The 21,844-nt window shown below is 40.8% G+C and overlaps 2 protein-coding genes across 2 annotated transcripts in view; both read left to right on the forward strand.

Moving 5' to 3' along the window:
* phactr4b (phosphatase and actin regulator 4b) overlaps positions 1-8,165 on the forward strand; it is a 14,557-nt gene extending 6,392 nt beyond the window's left edge. The window contains 11 exon segments of the mRNA XM_023419769.2: positions 475-816; positions 2,081-2,212; positions 3,238-3,769; positions 4,196-4,397; positions 4,400-4,517; positions 4,626-4,824; positions 5,019-5,074; positions 5,463-5,524; positions 5,621-5,758; positions 5,926-6,002; positions 6,608-8,165. Of these exon segments, the coding sequence (XP_023275537.2) occupies positions 475-816; positions 2,081-2,212; positions 3,238-3,769; positions 4,196-4,397; positions 4,400-4,517; positions 4,626-4,824; positions 5,019-5,074; positions 5,463-5,524; positions 5,621-5,758; positions 5,926-6,002; positions 6,608-6,623 (1,874 nt within the window). The 3' untranslated portion in view covers positions 6,624-8,165.
* A 1,321-nt stretch (positions 8,166-9,486) lies between these two features.
* rcc1 (regulator of chromosome condensation 1) lies at positions 9,487-17,584 on the forward strand. Its single transcript, XM_023419874.2, has 10 exons — positions 9,487-9,589; positions 10,858-10,958; positions 11,211-11,398; positions 11,511-11,690; positions 14,547-14,643; positions 14,723-14,845; positions 14,999-15,139; positions 15,319-15,438; positions 16,106-16,258; positions 16,804-17,584. The coding sequence occupies exons 2-10, from the start codon at positions 10,880-10,882 to the stop codon at positions 16,977-16,979; spliced, it is 1,257 nt and encodes a 418-aa protein (XP_023275642.1). The 5' UTR covers positions 9,487-9,589; positions 10,858-10,879; the 3' UTR covers positions 16,980-17,584.
* Positions 17,585-21,844: the final 4,260 nt, after the last annotated feature.

A 21,844-nucleotide genomic window follows, 5' to 3' on the forward strand; every position in this document is an offset into this window, starting at 1 on the left:
TTTGATGGATGGGGTGGCAGCAGCAGCAGCAGCAGCAGCAGCAGCAGCAGCAGCTCGGGGGTGTGGTGGGGTGGGCAGAGGGAGGTGGGTTTGTGGTGGTAATTGCAGCCGCCTACTCTGTTTATCTTCACAGCTGATCCCTAGATAATGCAATTCTCAAACAAGTGCTATCACAGAGAGCGCTTGGAGTGGTGAAGCAGCAAAAAAATGGCTCACTGCTCAGTCCCTGAGCTGAAACATTTATAGCCATGTACGGAAGTATTTCATAATGAGATGTCGCTAATTCAATAATGGAAAAGATAGAAGTAGACTTTGTAAATGTAGAATATCGTGTGCGTGCCACAGCTGGACACTGATTTTAAAGTTTGTTTAAATTTCTCAGTCTCAGTGGAATGGAGGGCTGTAGTTTTAAAGTTATTTATGTGGAAGGAGTTTTACTTTATAACATATCCTCATGATACTGTGTTTTCATAGAGTCAGACAGCCATTTTATCCCTGACCCGGAAGCCCTGCGGAACACCCTGCGTGAACCTCTGCCACCTAAACAGCCTGTCATGCCTCCAAAATGGCTGGTGACCCCGGCCCCTGACCCGGACAGCGAGGGTCCGCCGCGCACCCCATCCAACCACCCCGCGACCCAGTACTCCTCTCCCTCCGCCTCCTTGGCGGCGGCGTCCAAACCTGTTCGGTGCGTCTCCTCTGCGGGTGTGTCCACTCAGCCGTCTTCTGCAGCCCCGACCTCCACCTCTCAGGCCACCAAGCAGCCCCCGCTGCCTCCACCCAAGCCGGTGAACAGGAACAACGCCGCCATGCTGGGTAAGTTCTGCTGAGTAGTGGCTGCTGCTGCTCGGTGATGGAGGAAGCGGACGTTATCACTTGCAGCCTACATCAACGGTCACAATGTGAACACTCAAATATCTGCTCACTTAGCATGTAGTTTTCCTCATAGATGAATGAAGTGTGTACATTTATGAGTCCGTTGGCGAAGAGAAGCCTTCAACACAACACAAACACACACTAGCACACACGTCCTGGTAATGATGTTATCTGAACAGCTTGAGCAGCTTTTCCCCAGCTAATTACTTATTACGCCTGGACTATTTTAGCTGCCACTTTTCCAGCGTTTTACACTCTGAAGATAACAGGGACTCTTGTGGCTGTGGGCCGCTGCTCAGATGCAGAGTAGTGGTTGTTGTTGTTTACTGGGGGTTTGTCTCATCTTTCCTTTATTCCCACTCGGGCACGGCTGTCTGCTTAGATTAATTTTTATCTTAACAGCAGATCTGATGACTTTGGTACCTTACAAGTGTGTGCACTTCCGTATGATTGTATCATGCAGGGTTTATTTTAGTTATGATGTTTATCAGTCATGTCATCAGATAGTCATGTGGCTAGTCAATGGGAAAGAAATATTATAAAATTTCCTTTTTGTCGTCACTTGAGGATAGAAATGGATTACAGTGCGACTCACCTGGAAACCAACAGCATTTTCAGCTTCTCAAAATTTGAATACTAAGAGTAGGCCAACCAGAAATCTAGTTTAGAGAACAAAAACCTGGTGATAAAGTTGTTGACAGTTTACTGGAGCTGTCCCATAAAGTAAAAGATACTAAATATTTTAAAGAAATATTCCAGCAACTTGGGAAATTCATATATTTGCTTCCTTGCTGAGGGTTAGATGAGAGAATTGATACCACTCATATCATGTCTGTTAAATATGAAACCACAGTTTGATGTTTTTACACTTTGGTTTTGTATGTATTGTAGGAAGGCTAGCTCCCTCCTCCTTCCTCCAATCTTTAGGCTTAGCTAAGCTAACCTTCTCCTGGTTCATATTTAACACACAGGCATGAGTGTGATGTTGATCTTCTCATCTAGCTCTCAACAAGAAAAGATGTGGGCGTATTTTCCACAATCCTTTGAGAAAGAACAATAGTAATTATGAGTATGGTTGGAATTTTTGTGAATGAATGACAGAAAGAAGAGCATTTAGCTTAATGGTACCCCAACATATGCACTACACCATGTACCTGCATTCATCAAACACACCAGCTGAAGGCCTCCGTCTCCTCCCTGTTAGTCTCCGCCCTGCAGGGGGGAGAGAACGCTCAGCTTCCGCTCTACTGGTCCTGCTGGAAGCGAGAGTGCGACTATGATGTCTACCTGTCCCTGCCCGTCTACCTGTGCCGACGGGCCGGAGGCCTGCGCTCAGGTAAAAAAGATGCCCTCTGGTATCTCTGTGGCCGGGGTGCCCATGTCTGGAATGTCCTCCTTCAGAGTCTGCGTTCTTCATCATGTCGCGTCCTTTTTAGCTGCCAACATATCCCCCCCCTCCCCCCACTGCCTTTATCTTGTTGACTGGCCTTGATTGCTTCTCTTTGGGTGTGGTATACAAGAGCCGCATGCACATAATGAGCTGATAATGAGTGTGCTGGGTGCTTTGTGAATCTGAGAGAGAACTTCTGTGTGAGAGAGCAGTTGAGTGTTTTCAATGCTGTACTATTTGGCATGTGAATGAGGAAGAGGCTTTGGCGGGTTCCAGCTGTGGTCTGCAATGCATCAAGTGAATTTTATAGCGCTAATCCACTCAGCTCCTGCTCAACTGGGATGGATGGGTGGATATGTATGGTTGGATGTGTGGTGGGGCTAAAGGGTTCTAACATAAGGGCTTGACTTAATTTAGAGAGAAAGATGTAATCCAGTTCAGTCTTGTCTGCTGCATGTTTCAAGTCCGGCACTACTGATATCTTATTATGTCTCAGGAGCACGGCTATGGCTTTTAACATTTATGCTGCTTTAAAGCCATTCTTCAGAGTTTTAAGAATCTAATGGCAAATATACAAATGTGCATGCAAATAATTTGAGGGTTTGCATTTGAGCTTTTTGCACTTTAAATATGCTAATAAACGAGATGTGACAGCAGGTTTATAATCTGGCTGTGTAGAGCATGTAGGCTGAATGTATCTCCTTTGTCTCTGTGACCTGGGGCACATGCTGCACACTGGTCTGTTAGGGCAGTGTGTGCATTCATGTTCACACGGTCATGTGATGTGACCCCACTGTATGTACGCAATAATGCTCAGTCACACATGTAATCCAAGTATTTCTATCCGCTCATGTGTATTCTGCCATGTTGGTTACATGTACGGCTGATGTATGTGCACTCAAGTCACAGCAGCAAACTAGATAGACTGTTTTGCCTTATGATTGGATGAGTGAACAGTTTTTCATTTGCAGGTGACTTCAGCCAAGCCACCGGGGGTGCCAGTCTTATGCCAGCCAAGCCCTCTCCACCGATGCCCCCGAAAAGGACAACCCCGGTAACCAAACGCAATATGGAGGACTCCTCTGCCTCGAGCCATCCCATCAACCCCTCACCGCTCTCTCTGGAGGACCACAGCAGTCTCCCTGTGGGCTTCCAGCTGCCTCCCCCTCCTCCCTCCCCTCCCCTGCCAACTCACATACCACCTTCTCCACCCCGGCAACACATACACACCCACCACCTCCACCATCAGCATTCCTACCCCCACCCCCTGCCTCAACCTATACCCATGCTGTTTGACCCCCCAAGCCCGACCAATGAATCTCCTCAGCGCCCGGCTCCTGTCCCGCTGCATATCATGATCCAGCGAGCCCTGTCCAGCCCCGGCCCGGCTCAGCCGCATCCAGACGGGTTACAGCGTGCACACACTCTGCTCTTTGAAACCCCTCCAGAGTACCAAGGAGATCGCAGTCGCCCCCTGCCTGTCAGCATCCAACCACTAAAACTGTGAGTCTCTCTGCACGAGATAATGGCAGAACTTCTGTCGAAACAGAATCACAAGTCAGTGCAACCAAAAACAAGTTCAATGAACGAAGAGGAGGGAAATATTGATTTAATATTATGTCTTTCTGCAGTGTTTCTACCTACATATGAGCCAGCTTTGCATGTGACCTTACGTAACCTCCACATCCATTTTTAAGCCATTTAGGGCTGGAAAAAAAATCAGGTCAAGTCAGGTGTAGCTAGAAGAGTGAGGGTGCGACACACCTTATGGTTAGACTTGAGTATTTAATCTTGATGTTTGGATCCATAAATTTTCATTTGGATAAACTAATGTAAAATGTGTCTTGTTTAGGTGCAAAAGTGCTCAAATAAATACACACAAACGGATCCATAATGATTATGTATATATAAAATTTCTCTTTCCATTAGATCTGAAGATGACTACTCAGAGGAGGAGGAGGAGGAGGAGGAGGAAGAGGAGGAAGATGACGAAGAAGAGGAGGAGTACGATGGGGAGATCCCCCAGCCGGAGCTGGAGCCACGGAGTCGCCGGTGCTTGGTCGGGGATGCAGGTGTTTGTGTCATCCCAGGGGGAAATAGCAGCGATGAGGAGGAGGATGAAGAAGAGAAGAAGAGGAAGAGGATGAGGAAGACGAGCATGACATGCACGAGGAAGACAGCGACTCAGACGGTCCTGTGCTTCATAAAGATGAAGATACAGATGAGGATGAGGAGGATGAACCCCCACCTAGTAAGCACGACCAAATTTAATCAAAATAATAAAACATTATTTAAAGTTTTTGCAGTGATTTGTGCTCCTGTGCACCTGACCACATCTCTCTGCTTGGCTTTGATCCAGGCGCCCTGGCCAGCAGGGTCAAGAGGAAGGACACTCTGGCTCTGAAGCTGAGCAGCCGTCCCTGTGCTCCAAACAGGGACAGGTTCACCCAGGACAGGAGCAGCAGAGACGACCAGCCTCCAGGACAGACCGGCCTCACCTGGCAGAGCAGGGAGCAGTGGGAGGCCATCCGCACACAGATCGGCACTGCGCTCACAAGGTAAAGACAGGCATTGTCGTACTTCTGTGCATCTTCCATTGCCTTTTGTATGCTTTAAACCAACGAGAGTGAATGTGCATTTCCTGAAGAACTCAGGCGATCGTCTCTCAGATCTTTGTCCTACTTATTGCCTGAATGACAAAGTGATGAAACTGTGTAAAAATAGTGCTGCTCTTATTTTCTTTTTTCTTCAGACGACTTAGTCAGAGACCCACAGCCGAGGAGCTCGAGCAAAGAAACATCCTTCAGCGTCAGTATCAAATATTCCTTTTTTTATCCATTACTGAACCTAATAATGCCACCAGTGAAAAAGATTCTGTGTTGACTGCTCCTTGACGTACACTTAAACAAAACTCACAGCTCAGCTTAGTCCAGCCTGATTGTCTTGTCTTGTTTTTGTAATTATAGCCAAAATCTTAATATTCCTGAGCCATTTCTTTGCAATGTATAACAAAATCAGATTTTTACACACAATAATGACACTTGAAAAGATTGTTTGAAACATGGATCACAGTTTAGATGTCTAATTTTGGAAGCAGCTTTTACTTTACCTTTCCTGCACATCAAACCAGGCTTTCATACCTGAGTTAAATTAAGCTCTGCTGATTGTTTTTTCTCCCCCCTTGTTCTTTCTTCAGCCAAGAATCAGGCTGACAGACAAGCTGAGGTTAGAGAGATCAAGCGGCGGCTGACCAGGAAGGTGAGGCAACACATCCACAACAGACATCCAAGTGTCAAATCATGGATTTGCGTGATATTAAACAGTAACACACAAAAAAAACTTTGTTTATTGTAGCTGAGTCAAAGACCCACAGTCGCAGAACTACAAGCGAGAAAAATCCTGCGGTTCCACGAGTACGTGGAAGTCACAGACGCCCAAGACTATGATCGGAGAGCAGACAAGCCGTGGACTAAGCTGACTCCAGCTGACAAGGTATGCATTCAGTGTGTCATCTCCAGCAACTGCTAAACAAACTCAGTTAATGCACCCAATTCATTTCCCTGTGAAAGATTGTGTTTCACATCATATTAGCATCGGTGCAATGGTTCCTTTTTAAAATCACTTTTAACTGACCATTTCTTTCCTGTTGTTTCGGCAAGGCGGCTATCCGGAAAGAGCTCAACGATTATAAGAGCACTGAAATGGAGGTTCATGAAGAGAGCAGAATTTACACAAGGTATACCTTCATTAGTGGGATCGTGACATTAATATCCTTCAGATTTCAGTCCTGGTTTATTTGGTGACACCTGCAGTTTCATACTACAGCAAACACACCTTGTTACTCTTAAGTACAGAAATACGACAGAAGAACAGCTGGTGTATCTATTTACAGGCCTATCCTCAGTAACAAATACACCGTGTTTCCTGTGACTGTTTCACAATAAAGTCCTCCCTGTGTTTCAGCTAAACACTTTTAATGTGAATTATCAGTGGGAAAAGTTTGCATTAGCAGTAACATAATACTGCTCTAGTGAGGCTGATAGTGATACTATAACACTGGATTACACACATGCATCGTTTCTTGTGAACGATTCCCTCATGCATGTGAAGGGAATTTAAATCCAGAATGGGGATGGCAGACGGCGCCACTAACAAGGAAAACTACTATAATGAGACGTAATTACAGAATGTTTATACATTGAATGGCTATTTCTCAAATATGCTCACCATAAAAAGCTACAAAAAGGGTGTGATTTCATTGAAAATCTAAAGGATTATAACTTTAAACAGAACTTGAACATCTGTTAATGCCTCATGAGATCTTTGTTTTGTTTCATTTAGGTTTCATCGGCCTTAGCGTCTGCGTCCCCCTCGCCCCTTCTTCATGGATAGTGAAGCACTTAAGATCTCTGTGGCGAGAGGCTGCTCCCTATGCAGACTGATGGCCCTTTATGTTTCTCGAATGTACTGTACAGATCATCAGGAAAAGCCTGGAACTGACTCAAAACAAGAATGCTTCTCGCTTGCCCTCCATCGCCCTCTCACTACATTGCTATCACTTAACTGAGGCGGTGGTGGGTGAGGCCCCCAGATGCAGTATTTCTCCTGGACGACAGGGGGAACCACGTGCCAATGAAGTGGAGAAGTGGCAGAGGACCTACAGGGCTTATTCTCACTCTGCTGTTATGTGGTACCCCTCAGGGACTTGGATCTAGTTACAACCTTTAATGCGGCCTCATTCTGTGTTGCCTTTTTTCTTCTTTACTGTATATGGAAAAGCTAATTCATCTTGTTAATCTAATAACATACAATAATTATAGTAATAATAATGATGATGACTTATAATACTCCACACAGTAATAATAGATAATAGGGACAAACGGCAGCAGCGAGAGCAGGCTGGAGAATGAAGACTGGGATATTCTGTTTTAGGACTGGACATCTCTGGGATATTGTATGTGTTTTATATTAATTGTGTACAGACTGCTATTGTGATACCTTAGAATGAAACCTGGAGCGATATAATTACAAAATAATCTGTAATGCACAAGATATTTTATATTGTAATTTTGATCACATGAGTAGTGACAGCTTTTATTTGAGCCATTTTTTTTTTTTTTTTTTTTTTTTTTTGGCTTGCCTGTATTTATGGTTGTGATGTGAGGTGGCCATTTAAGCATCAATCTAGGTATAAAAAAGGTGCAGGTCAGGAGGCTGTTGGTGTTTTTATTTGTGCCAACGTACCCAATGCCTAAAGGACTATAGAAGGCTGGTTTTCATATCACTGATTTCTGCAATCCACTGCATGAGCCAACACAGAATCCAGCGCCACTGGTTCTGGATAATCTCTCTTCATTTATACTTTTTTATGAGTTTTTGTACTTCCCTTTAAAGATCAACCATGCAATGCATTCTGTAGCCATTTTGAATAAGGTCATGCTAGTAGTGTCTATACTAAGAGTTAAATGTAAGTTGCTGTGAGTATAGATCAGGGATTTATCAAAAAATCAGAAAATGTATAAACGGTCAACAGGGAGTAATTTTGGCTGGAACCTTCTGACAATGCAGAAGTGATTTATCTTGTATTGTTTTCTGGCCAGTAGCTTACAGGGTTCTCTATGCTGTGTACAGGTTGATATAGGTTTAACTGATGCTTGTGTATATCTTGTCTTCCTTTCATTTGAAAAGAAATTTTAAATATAAAAGTATTATAGGTTGCTATTTTTTTAAGCACAGAATATTAGTTTATGATTAAATGCTACAAGAATGGGAATATGAAAGTGTACCTTTTCTGTAAAACTAAGTTCATTTTTAATTGAATGTGGAATTGTATGGACTGACAGTTTTCTTTTTAATTGTAAATAGTCACATCTGGATCTAATTAAAAATCTTACAATTCCTTGAATCTTATGTGCAATGACTGTCCCTGGCTCAAATCAATAGATCCATCTTACCTATTGATGTTGTAGGGACAATTTAAATTGGAACCAAAAAGTGAAAATATGAGGCTGCAGTGACACCTGGTGGCAGGTGAGTTGTTTTTTTTTTGTTTTGTTTTTTGTCCATTATTGTGAAGAGCCAAACCTTCCCTGGAGATGGCTTTAGATGCATTATGAATAAAGAGAGTGTCTATCTGAACCTTGGAATACATTTGGTATTCTAAATATACACCCCTGAGGTGTACAGCAATACATGTTGCAAACAGTGAAATGGAAATCCTATGATGAGGCAATAATGGGAGGTAACTAAGTTTTCAGCAGCAGAGTAAATTGACAAATTATGACAACATATATTTGCAATTGCAAAACAGGACTAGAATGTAGACTCATACTGCGTGATGATACAAAAAATAAATGACCTAGCATAGGAAAATATTCATGCATAACATATAAGGAGTGAAATAAACAGTCTCAAAATAGTGACTGAACTAAACTAGAACCAATTGGATTACATCCAGGTATATGCTGGCCACAGTTCACCATGTCATGTATACTCTTGTTTGTAATTTGCCAGTCTGGGGTGATTGTACGTAACTCGAGTGTCTCTGTTTTCCTCTTCTTTTACTTTTACTCTACCACATATATTTGACAACTATAGTGACTAATTACTTTGCAGATTAAAGTTTTAATATAGCACATACAAACTTCTGAAATACAAAATAAGTTATAGTTTAAAATATAATTGTTGACAATAGAGATCTACATTATAAGAGATAAAGATTATAGATTGCACTACATAACAGTGTTTTAAAAAGCATTAACATTACTGCATAATCAGTACTTTTATTACTAGTTTTAAGTATGACTCTAAGGAAGGCTACTTGTATTTTACCTGATTAGGTCAATAATACTGTAGGCTATACTATACTTTAACTCCACAAAATTTCAGACATACTGTAATTATTGTCGTTTTGACTTCACTATATGTATTTCACAGCTGAAGCTCCAACTTACTTTTCAAATCATGATCTTATATACTACTGGTCAAAAGATTTAGAACACCTCCATTTTTCCAGTTTTTACTGAAATTTAAAGTTGAATATCTTCATGTACTATTAATCTTTGTAATTACAGTTAAAGCATTTACATTGGTAAATGATCATACTTCATTCACCATTGATTATTAGTACTGAGTAGTTCTTCAACCGCTGGTTATTAGTACTTTCACTCCATTAAATAAGTACCACTGACTACAGGTTTGAATGCTACTGTCTCTTTAAGGTTCCAAAAAAAGTGACGTCTCGCGTGTTGTGCGTGCCTCAAGACCGGGAACAAGTTGCGCACGTTCACTACTAGGCAAACTACAGACTTCTACATATCACAGGTTGGTAAATTATCAGCTCATAAACTGTCCAACTGGGAAAGACGTATAATAATAAACACTACTTAATCGATGTATATGCAGTTCATTCAATAAATTATGTTATTGTGGTTCATTCATTTCCGAATGTCATGCTAATTCCGCTCGCTAGTTAGCTGGCTCGCAGACAGTTAGCCAGTGTTATGAAGACTAGCTATACTTAAATGCGAGTCCACTAACATTGGTTATGGGTTTAAAACGTGACTTTTGTATCTTACGTTCAGATTTTTTATTAGCCGGCTGCGTCACCTTTTTTTATGGTCAAGAATTAGACTGAAGGGCAGCCGTTTGCAGCTAACGTTAGGTAAAAATGTTAGCAAGGACACATGGAAAACTGCCAACGTTAGATCACGCTGCTTATTTTACACTGTTCGCTTAAGTTAAATGTTAATGCACTGACAACCCTCTCTAAACATGTCCTTGGGAAAAGTTAGTGTCTAACATGAAAGCTGAGTGTGGTTCCAATGTAGATTGTAGCCGAAGTGGTCATGTTCATGCCAGCATGGTGGCAGAGGAAGCACAACTGTCTGTGGGGTAAAGGAACCTGACACTGCCAGCCATTGAAATGAGCCTCTGACAGCTGTTGAATCCTAACAGGATCTGGTCAATGCTATGACCAAAATAAAGACCGATTGTGCCTGTGGGTCCACTTGGTTTCTTGTAAGCTTGTCCGTTTATGAGAAGGTCTGTATTACTCCACATGGTTATGCCTTGCACATAAAGCCCCACATCATTGTTATTCATATTCAGTGTTGTATGCAGGAAGGTTACATTTTTATATTAGCATGAGCTTGTTTTGTCCAGCCATCAGTCTAAAACCCAAGGACATTCCATTTACAGTGATTTTTAAATAGAGGAAAAGAGGCCATTTTTGCTTGATGCCATTACAGATCATCAGTAATATTGTTCAGCTGGCAACATACATTATTGTTTGAAACTATGCTATGGTTTTCTCAGAATGTTAACCTATGTACATAGAACGTAGACCATATTAAATATTTTATGTTCAATATCCATCCAATCTATCATGTGTCTTTGTCCACTGGCCTTTGAGGAAAAGACAAAGCTCCCCACACATAGTGTTTGCTTAGATTGGGCCATAGGGGTTCTGATACAATTCTGTTGTATTTTTTAGACTTTTGTTGCATTTAGCACCACCAGCTGTGCAATTCAGTGACTTTAACCCGTGGTAGGTTCTTAAAATCTTACACGAGTCTCCTCTTATCCCAAAGCTTTTCCTGAAGAGTTGCTGTCATGCCTGCTAAAAAGACTGCCATCAAGAGGAAGTCTGAGGCTATTGTGGAGGATGATAAAGACTCCAAGAAAGTGAAAGGTAAGTTAATGGCCTTTTGTAAAAAGGGGGTTGAAAAAGGCTTGACTGGATCAATGTCTCTGCTCATGGATAACAAAACAATGTTTTTTTGTATGTTTATGTATGTTAGGAAAACATGTGGCTATAAAAATGTTGCACTGCACCATCACAGCTTCAACAAGCTGCCTCATGCACCGGGACTGTATTTTTTTATTTTTCATTTATGCTACAGTCAAGTTTGTAAGACCAATAATGTGTGTGTGTATGTGCCAGTTTCACACAGGAGTCATTCCAAGGAAGCGGGTCAGGTTCTTGTTTTGGGCCAGGGTGATGTTGGACAGTTGGGTTTAGGTGAGGACATCATTGAGAGGAAGAAGCCAGCCCTTGTTTCCTTGCCAGAGAAAATTGTGCAAGTGATAGCTGGAGGCATGCATACTGTGTGCCTCAGCGACACTGGCCATGTAAGTGAATATGTCTTATTTCTTTTAAAAAATTGCATGTCTAATTTCCTTCTAATAATTTAACCAAGGGTTTTAATTTAGATTAAGTGATTTGGTTTTTGTTCCCTCCAAGGTCTATACATTTGGCTGTAATGATGAAGGGGCCCTTGGTCGGGACACAACAGAGGAGGGGTCTGAGATGGTTCCAGCAAAGGTAACACTGGAGGAGAAGGTGGTCCAGGTGTCAGCAGGGGACAGCCACACAGCTGCACTCACAGAGGATGGAACTGTGTACATCTGGGGCTCCTTCAGGGTTAGTTACCTGGTGTTTTCAGCCACAGTGGCCTGTGTTTGGAAGTGTGTATGTTTGTGTGTGAGCAAGATTTTTCCTACAACCATTTAACTACTATTTTTATAACGTTTTGTAGCTTCCTCTACCCACAAAACTTAGGAGCACCAGTACTAATGTTGACCTTGCACATATGCCTGACCGTCACAGACGCTCAGTATGTGCAGTTTGAGGCCAGTCTTTTCAAAATACATTTTCCTTCAGGATAGATACAAAGCACTTATCAGCTGGCACACAGCTGGTCAGAATAATTCACTATTCTTTGAGGTATGTCTCTATTTTGCAGCATTTTCTGAATCATGACAATTGACATACTCTATATAATGTATTTAAATTATCTCATATCCCATGTTTAAAAAGGAGTGAGCTGACAATTTTAAAAACCAAGCACCATACCATCATGTATTATGCATGACCTAAATACAGCAGTCTCCAATATTGTCTTTCTGGCTTTTGATAGAGTCAAGTGACCAACTTCAGTTATACTCAACTGACTCGATGAATGAGGATTTATAATCTGCAGTATATTGTTCAGGTGCATTTTCTTGTAACAGTGACATCATCACTTTTTTTCCTGTCCCAGCTTTTCTGCATGTTTAATTAATTTAAATATCTGCACCTCTGCCTCTTACCTTCCTCTAGATTAATCCTTGTGATTCTTTTTTCTTTTTTTCTTTTTTTTTTATTATTATTATTTGTTCTATGTCAGTGGTATCAGTATCTTATTTCCTTTCAGCCCCATTTGGGATAGGCCCTATATAAATATTTACTTAAAAGCTGAAATGAAAGCAGAATTACTCTTGACTGGAACCCCAGAAAATTACACAGAATAACCTGCTGACTGTTGTGAACTTGAGTCTGAACATATTAATCCTTTCCAGTCCAGGGCTTGTCCATCTCTACTCAGTACAACATCAACAAGCTTGCAGACATTTGGATGTATAATTAACCAGTAGCTCCTTCTCCTCCTCATTATCATCATCATTTTTATTATTATTATTACTGTTTGCAATAAACCAATCAAAATGTTTCACTCTTTCTCTCCAGCTCATAATAACAGTGCAGCCTAACTTAATGTTTAGCACTTTGCTGGTTCTCTTTGATTTCTAATTCCAACCCTCCCACCTCAGCCTGCACAGCAGGAGCTGGGAAGCCTTAAACAGTCTTACAAATACAAAAAATAAATTAGCTTTTCAGCTTTTTCCAGCTCAATCATTTTATCCTCAATTTCATATTTTTTTCTAACATCAAGCTTTTATCACCACTGACTACTTGAATCCTCACATATTATCCACCTTTTCACTTCATCAATTCTTTTATTGTCATGACTAGTTAATCTGTCCACCCTCCCTTTTCTCACAGAGCAATTGGAAAAATATCCTTGATCATTATGGTGAACAGTAAATGAGTTGTATCACTTTGATTCCAATTAACTTTCATTCCTCTTAATGTGAGCGCAAGAGCAGATTCATTTCCTGTAATAACATCTCTTCTAGGCATCTCACCATCATTCAAGTACTCCAGGCTCTCTCTGCCCCCTCCTCAATTATCAAACAAATTGCATGCCTTGCTAATGCCACCCCCAAATTATCTTGCTCCCCCAAATCTTAGTATAGAAAAATCCTTGGAAATCTTTTCTGTTCTATTGGTTGTTATACTTGAATATAACAATTTCTTGGTCAGCTACACATCTCCTACTGCAGTATAAACTCTTGATCCAGTTTTTTACCCAACATAGTGTTTGAAATATCTTCATTAATCAAGGTGGTAAATGCAGCTCCTCCCCTGCCACCATATCCTGGTGCAATACTCCAATAACAAAAAAAAGATATTTCATGTTGATGCATGTCGAATTAATCCAATTAATCTGAAATGTGTGTGTGTGTGTGTGTGTTTATATATGTATATGATGTATGTGTCTATATGTAATATATCTTCTTGTCTATTACACATCAGTTTATTTTCATAATCCTACACACCTTTTTATACCCTGTAGCTCAGACCTCCCCAAATGCAGCATGCTATGGGCTTGGGGAAAAATAGGACTTCACATTTTAACTCATGAAAGAGAAAAGTGAAGCAATTCAGCCATAGTTCGACGACCTAAAGCCAGTCCTCACTGTTTTCCTCTCTCAGCACTTATCACTCCTCCTGTGAGATAACTCATCGGAGTTTCATTATTATACTCAGCGGCACACTGGCAATTACATCTCTATTACCTCTGCCTACCTTCGACATTCCCTCTTGATTTTTTGAGGGTGATAAAATTGACTCTGTGTGAAACTCTGTAACCTCTGCTTTGAAAAATTCTTCAAACAATGTTTTTATGTGGGTATTACAGTACTAGGAAATACTGTAATATTGACATTGACACAAGTAGTGAATACAAAAAATGATTACACAGACTAAATTGCATTTATTAATACCATAGTCTGATTTTCCTGTTTGCAATCTTGCATTAATGCACTACTCAACTACTGCTACTACTACTACTACTAATGCACTATTAAAGGTATTTTGAATGGTGTTGTATGTTCATTGCAAGTATGTGCAAGTCCTGTACTGCTTGACCCAGCTCGGTTGTTATTGTTAATGGAAGAATCCAAAAAAAAGAAAATCATAACATTTTTTGGAAAAACATACAGTAGCACTGCAAATGTCCCCTGTAGATGAAGCGATGTTCCCAGTATGATGTATCCTCATAACATTACAGCAAACACCAGAATGGTCACATTAAAGCCTGTATTTTTTATAACTCAATATGAGCATTGCATATCTCTGGGTTAAACCCATAATATTCTGGACCATTTTTTCCCCCAGGATAACAATGGTGTCATAGGTCTTCTTGAGCCCATGAAAACATCTCCTCTTCCAGTTAAAGTCCCCATGACAGAACCTGTTGTGAAAATTGCATCAGGTAAGAAATAGTCCACTTCTGTGCCATATGCTTTTATTTGTTCGTTGCGTATTAACTTCTAACAATGTTTCTTTAATAGGTAATGATCACCTGGTACTGGTAACAGTCAAGGGAAATCTTTACACATCAGGCACAGCAGAACAGGGGCAGCTGGGAAGAGTGCCTGAGCATTTTTCAAACAGAGGAGGCAGGAAAGGCCTTGGTAAGTATCATAAGCCGCTTATAAAAGCGTGAAAGATTTTACATTGACATTACTCTATGATTTGTCATTGACCATAGATGTTTTCTTTCCTTGTGTGTTATGTATGTTATGGTGGTGTTCTTATTTACTGTGATTTCTGTCCTGTGATTTCAGGCCGGCTGCTGGTACCACAGATAGTAAAAGTCAAAGGGAAAGTTCACTTCACTGATGCCTTCTGTGGGGCGTACTTCACTTTTGCTGTATCAAAAGAGGGACATGTGTATGGATTTGGCCTCTCCAACTATCACCAGTTGGGTCAGTATGGCACGTCAGTGTGTAGTCATTTGATAATGTGAATTGATGCAACTTTAACTATAGTGCTATCTAACCTGACTTTATGGTTAGCTAGAAGTCAGTTGCTCACACTCTATTGCATCAGACATTATGTGTTTATTGTGTGTGTCCTTACACCTTTTTTTTATTCGACTGACTAGGCACTAAAAGCACCAAGATGTGTTTTGTCCCAGTAAAACTGACGTGCTTCAAGAACTCTACCACGTCTTGGGTTGACTTCTCTGGAGGACAACATCACACTCTTTGCCTTGATGCTGAAGGTAAAATGCAATTAACTGACCATATTTGACTCAGACATTTATTGACTGACACTTAAAATCTGTCTGGAAAGAATTACAAAGACTGATAAGTATCTATTACAACTTACGAGTTTTAAGTACACAAGTAATACACAACTGATGTTAGAAGTCATGTTCTAGCACTGACACGAGTCTCAGCAGAGGCGCTGGTAACAGCCTGGGCTCCAGACATTATGTTTTTGGGTTGTCGGTCTGTCCGTCCCATTCTCATGAACATGATATCTCAGTAATGCCACAATGTTTTCAAATTTAGCACAGACATTCACTTGGACTTAAGGATGAACTGATTACAATTTGGTGTTCAAGGTCACTGTGACCTCACAAAACTTTTGTTTTCGGCCATAACTCATTAATTCATACTCTTCTGGCCATTAATAAATGGCCACTAATTAATGCAGTAACTATATTTCCTGCAACTTGGCTGGTTGGCAGAGGCATAGAACCATGAGGCGGTAATCCTAGTTTGTGATTCAACAATATAACCCAAACAGAATGGTTGGAAAAAAGGCAATATACAAACAAAACATCAGGCATTATATGCCTTTCATGTTGAAAGTTTCAAAATTATATAAAAACTCAAGTAAAAATTGGACATTGTTGAAATGATTCTCTCTTCCTCATCTCTCAGGACAGGTATATAGCCTGGGCAGAGCAGAGTATGGTCGTCTTGGTCTTGGCCAAGGGGCTGAAGAGAAGAGTGAGCCCACACCTGTGATGGGGATGGAGCTGGCTAGTGGTGTGACATGTGGGGCATCAGTCAGCTACGCTGTCACCAGAGAAGGTGAGAAACAAAGCAAGTGCAGCAGGGAGCTGAGTGACTGATTTCTGAGTCTGTGTGAGTGTTTACTGCTTGCTTTTAAGGTGGCGAACTGCAACAAGTCCTCATACTTTAAAAATTAGATTTGTCATTTCTACAGTTCAGGTGAGGAAACGGTCACCATTCTTTCAGTACAGCAAAATACAGCACAGACAAACAGCCTCTTGTGTCAGTCACACTTTTTCTACACACAACCATTTCCAATGAACTACTCTCTGACAGGTTTTACAACAGTAAAATATTAGCTTGCTTCTTCTGCCTTTGTTATTTACATAGGCCCATCATTAATCACTTGATAGCAAGCTGTTCTTTGTCAGGAAAACAAACATCCGTTTCAAGTATAGTTCGATGTAAAGCAAATATCCTTTATTACTGCAAATTCTCTGTACTGCTAGCTGATATGAATTGGATTTTTCCAGCTGTTTGTCAGCTGTATTTGTGCAATATTTGAGCTATGTGGGTAAACAAAAAAGGATGCTCACTCCTCTTACTGTTGGCTTTGCTTCCAGGATCTGTGTATGCCTGGGGCATGGGCACCAACATGCAGCTTGGCACGGGAGAGGAGGACGACGAGTGGAGCCCCGTGAAGATGACAGGCAAACAGCTGGAGAACCGTGCAGTAATGATGGCCTCCAGTGGAGGGCAGCACACAGTCCTTTTGGTTAAAGACAAGCAGGAGAGCTGATGTCCATCTCTGGCAGAGAATGACGGGGGGAGCTTTTGATCTTTTTCAAGGTGGGGCCTTGCCTATATGTAGGGAGGGGGTTAATCTGTACGTGACTTCCTGTGCTGAGCTGAGGGAGTGTGAGAGGTGCAGGGCGAGGGGAGAGGTTCAGCCCCTTTTACAAGAACTCTGTTCTTCCTAGTGTGGGGAAAATTTTTGTGGATGTTCGGTAGATCATGACAAATGAGAGACTATTTTTTTAAATCTAGTTTTTGATGTTCCCTTTGAATTAATCTCATTAAAATTCACCAGTATGACTGTAAGATGGCATATGTGACGTGTTTGTGAATGTGACTGCATGTACGTAAAGGAAAAGAGAGCGCAAGCCTTTTAATGACTTCCCCAAACAATAGTCTTTTTAATGTGTTTTTTTCCTTTTCTTTAAAGCAATAATTTCATTGACCTTGGTTCAGACAGGACATTTATACTCGGTGAGTTTAATATGTGAGACTACTGTTATTCTACCTAGGGCACACGAAATTGTTGTGGCTATTTGGACATTTGGTAACATGTATCCTGCATTTTGTTGGTTTCCCTGTCTGAAAATAAAGATAACATTTTAAGTTTTTAAGCCTTTTCTTAGCCTATGCATCAACTATGTTGTAACTATTTTCGTAATCAATTACGTGATATTTTTAATTGGGGAAAAAGTGTATCATCATCAGTAGTGGAAGTAGTAGTAGTGGTAATGATAGTTATTTTCCAATCTAAAATACCAAACATTCACTGGTTCCAGCTTATCGGATGTGAGGATTTGCTGCTTTTCCTTCAATATGCAGGATGTCTTTTGGTTTAGACCATCAGTTGGACAAGAAATGTATTTTCAACTCTGGGAAAATGTGATGGACATTTTGAACCAGTTTCTGACATGTCGACAACAGTAAGTTGACTAATCCATAGTATCCATAGTGACTTTTAATATCTCCAGTTTTGAGGATGCCGGCACAGTTTGTTGTTCACATCTTTACTATCTTAGAGGAGCTGTTTGGCTATTGCTACATTGCCAACATTAGCATTAACAGCTATTTTCTTACCAGTCTTGAAGAAACGTGAAGCATCAAACTTCATTCCTTTACTTGCCAAGAGCTGTCTCCAGCGGTGGAGAGCAACCCTCTTGTCTTGCATCTATTTCTGTCTCTTTTCTTCTACTGAAGTAAACAAGCTAACCAGCTATCCCAGGGCCGGTCGGTAAGCGTTGTCACTTTTAGATACTGAGTCACTGTGCCATCCAGTCTGCACTGAAGAAGTAGCACCTCTCAGAGGGTGTTTTATGACCTCTTGTCTTGTGAATGCAATGATGGCTGAAGCTCTTGGCAAGACTGGTAAGTAAACAGCTGTTAAAGCTTAGCTTGGCTATGTACCAATAGCAAAATATACCAATAGCAAAATATACAAATAGCTCCTTTAAAGAAAAAAACGTTAAAGTTAGGTCTGACCTTATTGCTGAAACCACCACTGCAGGGAAGGAGCGAAACACAGTTGTGTTTCAGTCCGATCTGATTATCAGTGCCTTTCATCTTTGCAACAGAGCTAATTTAATTTAGACAATTATATGTTCATTAGTACAGGGCATTATCATCAGTTCTACAGACATGTCAATTTCAGCCACTGGAAAAAACATCTGCTTTGCTTGCGTATGGGCACAGCTGCCCAGCAGTTGCACCCTAGTTGCTTTAAGTCCATTATGGATGGAAACACCGCATTCCATACGCGTGCAATCATGAATGTAAATCAGAAACACTTAAGGATGCAAATGATGGTACAAGTACATACATCAAAGCTACATGCCTTTGTGTTTTATCTGGGGTGAAATGCACAGGGTCCTTGCTTGTCTCATCTTGCTTTCATCTGACCAAAAGGGCCGATGATGAAGTATAAGGGCTGAGTCCTGTGAAAAGCCCTTGTGGCAAAAAGCTTCTCAAAAAGCTTTGAAATGCTAAAGTGTCTTTCATAAGCAGTTAATTGATCAGAGTGAATCTCTTTCCTTGTTTGTCTCACTGCTCGGCAATGGATCTTGTACAGTGGCTGTTTTTAAAACAAGATCGATGATTGCGCTTAACTGTTTCCGAGGCTTCTGCTTCGTTTCGGTGTAAACACTTGAATCTGAAATGATTCTGGATACTGAAGTAAAGTCAGCTTTCTATATCACAGCTGGAATGTATTCTGCAAATGTTTTAAGAGTTTCGAGGTCATCATCATACATTTTTTTTCTTTTTCTATCCTAGTAACTAATTAAGACCCACTACACTACCTCACAAAAAGATACTGTCTTAAACATTTTTAACTGAACGTAAGCCATATAGTCTGCTTTGGAAATGACTCAACCAAAAAGATAATTTGACATTTCACTCTGTGTACCGTGACTGCAGTTTTGGATACTTTCACTGATGAGTCAACCAACCACTTAATATTTTTTAGACATTAACATTATCTTGCTTGAAACCTTGCCTCAGTTCAGTAATGAGCTGCTCTAGTGCCAAACACCAAGCTGAGGAAAACATTCAGTCATATTATGATGCATGCTAATACTTGGAAGTAATGAAACCGTTTAAATGACCTTTAGACATGCATCATTTTTTTTTTTTTTTTACTCGGCGTGTGAATTTTAAGTCACATTTTGTTTTTGGATAATTTCCTGAAACCTCCAAACCACATTAGATGTTTGAAACCTGTTATAAAATGTAGTTGTTGCATTACCTCTCTTTGGTTCTGCACCTTCAAAACCTCCAAGACCTCATACCTCCAAACAAAACCATTCCCTGCGTAAACATACTGAGAGTTAAATGGGACTGATATAAGACGCGAGGTAAAGATGGTTGTCTATGACATCCGTTAACAGCTTCACAGATGTCAAAGATCCACAGATACCTCATATGTTCCAAGCAGAATGAGAGTGATTCATGCAGGAATTCAGACATCCTGTGATTAATTCCTTTCACTCATAGAAACTATAACAGGATTTTTCATAATGCACCTCGGCTCTAATCTTCCTCTTGTTCAACTAATCACAGACGAGACCGAAAGAGTCTCAGGCACCTGCACTGCCACACATTCACTCTAATAATGAAGAGAGCCAAATTAATCACAGCTATTGGCTGCTCCATTCAGAGCTGTGCACAAGGCCTTCATGAGCTTTTGTTTTGATAACATTGCCTTTGTGTGCACTTTACAGTACAGCCTGAAACAGGCTCGTGAAAGGCTGCATGGTGCATTCATGAATGATAGTGTCACACTATTAAAATCCTAACCTTTACAATGAAACACATCCTTCACCATTTAGCGCTGCCTTGATTGGGATGTGGCGGCCTTTGAGTCACCCTGCTGTTTTTTTTAATTAACTTGTCATTTCAGATAGCATTGAGTGCTTTTTCTCAAGTATGTCTTAATCAAGACATCTAAAGTTTTATGATGATTTGAATGCTCTGGAGGGGCTTTACTCAGTGTTGTTTTCATCAAGTGGTCCATCATGGTGGCAACCTGTTGAATATGATGCAGCGGGAAGCTCCTGTCCAAATAATTTCCTTCATACTTTCTTCACAGTCTCTCTGTTACACACAGGGAAATAACGTATTCTGGAGAAAATATAAAGTTTAAATGCATGTGTGTGTGTGGAAAGTTTAACATTGAGTGATTTGATCGATAGAAAGCAAATGTAGCCTCAAACACATCAACGCATTACCTGCAAAACAGTCGAATAGGTTACATTTTGCAATTGGAGATTAAAACACGAGAGGAATGCTGCTCTGTACCTCCAGGGAATTCTCCAGACCCCTCAAAAACATTTGTAAATGTTATCTTTAAACAAGCACACAATTCTGTCCAATTCCCTCACCCATTCTGTGTCTTGTGCCACACAACAACAACAATGAATACCTGTGGCTGTTGCTGATGCATTAATTAATGTATGAAATACTAAATACTAAATGAAAAACTCAAATGTTTGCATGGCAGAGGAGATGATGTTTTGCTTCAGCTTTTTGAAAGCTCTAATAAGAGAACGGTCTACTGTGAGAAAACATGCATTTCTGTGAGCGTGTGCACAGGAAACTAAATAGGGTATTATTAGCAAATGAATATCTCTCTTGCTGTCAAGCAAGTACTGGTACTCCATTGCCTGTGGACCATACTTATAATTACTGGAGATTGCCTTGATAGATTGGACTCCTCCTCCGGTGGGTTGAGGGCTTCTCTTGAGCCCCACAGCAGAGGACCAACAGCTGTGCAGGAGCTGGTAAGAAGGGCCAATTGCTTGATGTGATGCATATTTACACATTTGTTATGTTCACCGGATGACACTGGGCATTAAACCCTGTTAATGAAGCACCGCGGCGTGTGACTCATCCCTTTAATGGACTTTTCTTGTTATTTACTTGACTGTCTGTGTCATATTGATTGTGTGCTAATGACTTAGAGACGCCCAAGTAAACTATGATCTTTTTAAACACCTTTATGGATGGAAGCTGAGGAGAGATGCAGCTGTTACAAAGGGATGGGTCCAGTGAAGGAGTTTGCCTGCCCAGACTTGTAGGGGATGGTACTGAGATTATTTTTTTGGCTAAAAGTAGGGGCAGTCTAAATTTTTGGAGGGACCAGAGGATGCTCTGAATTTATATTTTATTTCAGCCCTCTTTTGCAAAATAGCTACATAAGTACAGGGCTTAATTTGTGCCAAAACTTGCCAGAACGGGATCCCAGATTGGGACTGACACATATTTGATGGATCTCTGGCAGAGGAGATTGATAGGCAGACAGATGTAAACATGTCAATTAGTTTGGTTCCTTGACCTGCTTGATTCTCTGGGTTGTAAATAGAGCTTTCAGCCCTA

Source organism: Seriola lalandi, unplaced genomic scaffold, assembly GCF_002814215.2.
Source record: "Seriola lalandi dorsalis isolate HSWRI2012SDOR001 ecotype SW California unplaced genomic scaffold, Sedor1 jcf7180002054609, whole genome shotgun sequence".
In the NCBI taxonomy this organism is placed as follows: domain Eukaryota; kingdom Metazoa; phylum Chordata; class Actinopteri; order Carangiformes; family Carangidae; genus Seriola; species Seriola lalandi.

Excerpts from the sequence above, each read along its gene's own strand:
- rcc1 (XM_023419874.2), top strand. The coding sequence starts at position 10,880 with ATGCCTGCTAAAAAGACTGCCATCAAGAGGAAGTCTGAGGCTATTGTG. Across the intron at positions 11,399-11,510 it reads GCCTCAGCGACACTGGCCAT|GTCTATACATTTGGCTGTAA; the intron begins GTAAGTGAATAT and ends GTTCCCTCCAAG. Across the intron at positions 14,846-14,998 it reads AGGAGGCAGGAAAGGCCTTG|GCCGGCTGCTGGTACCACAG; the intron begins GTAAGTATCATA and ends CTGTGATTTCAG.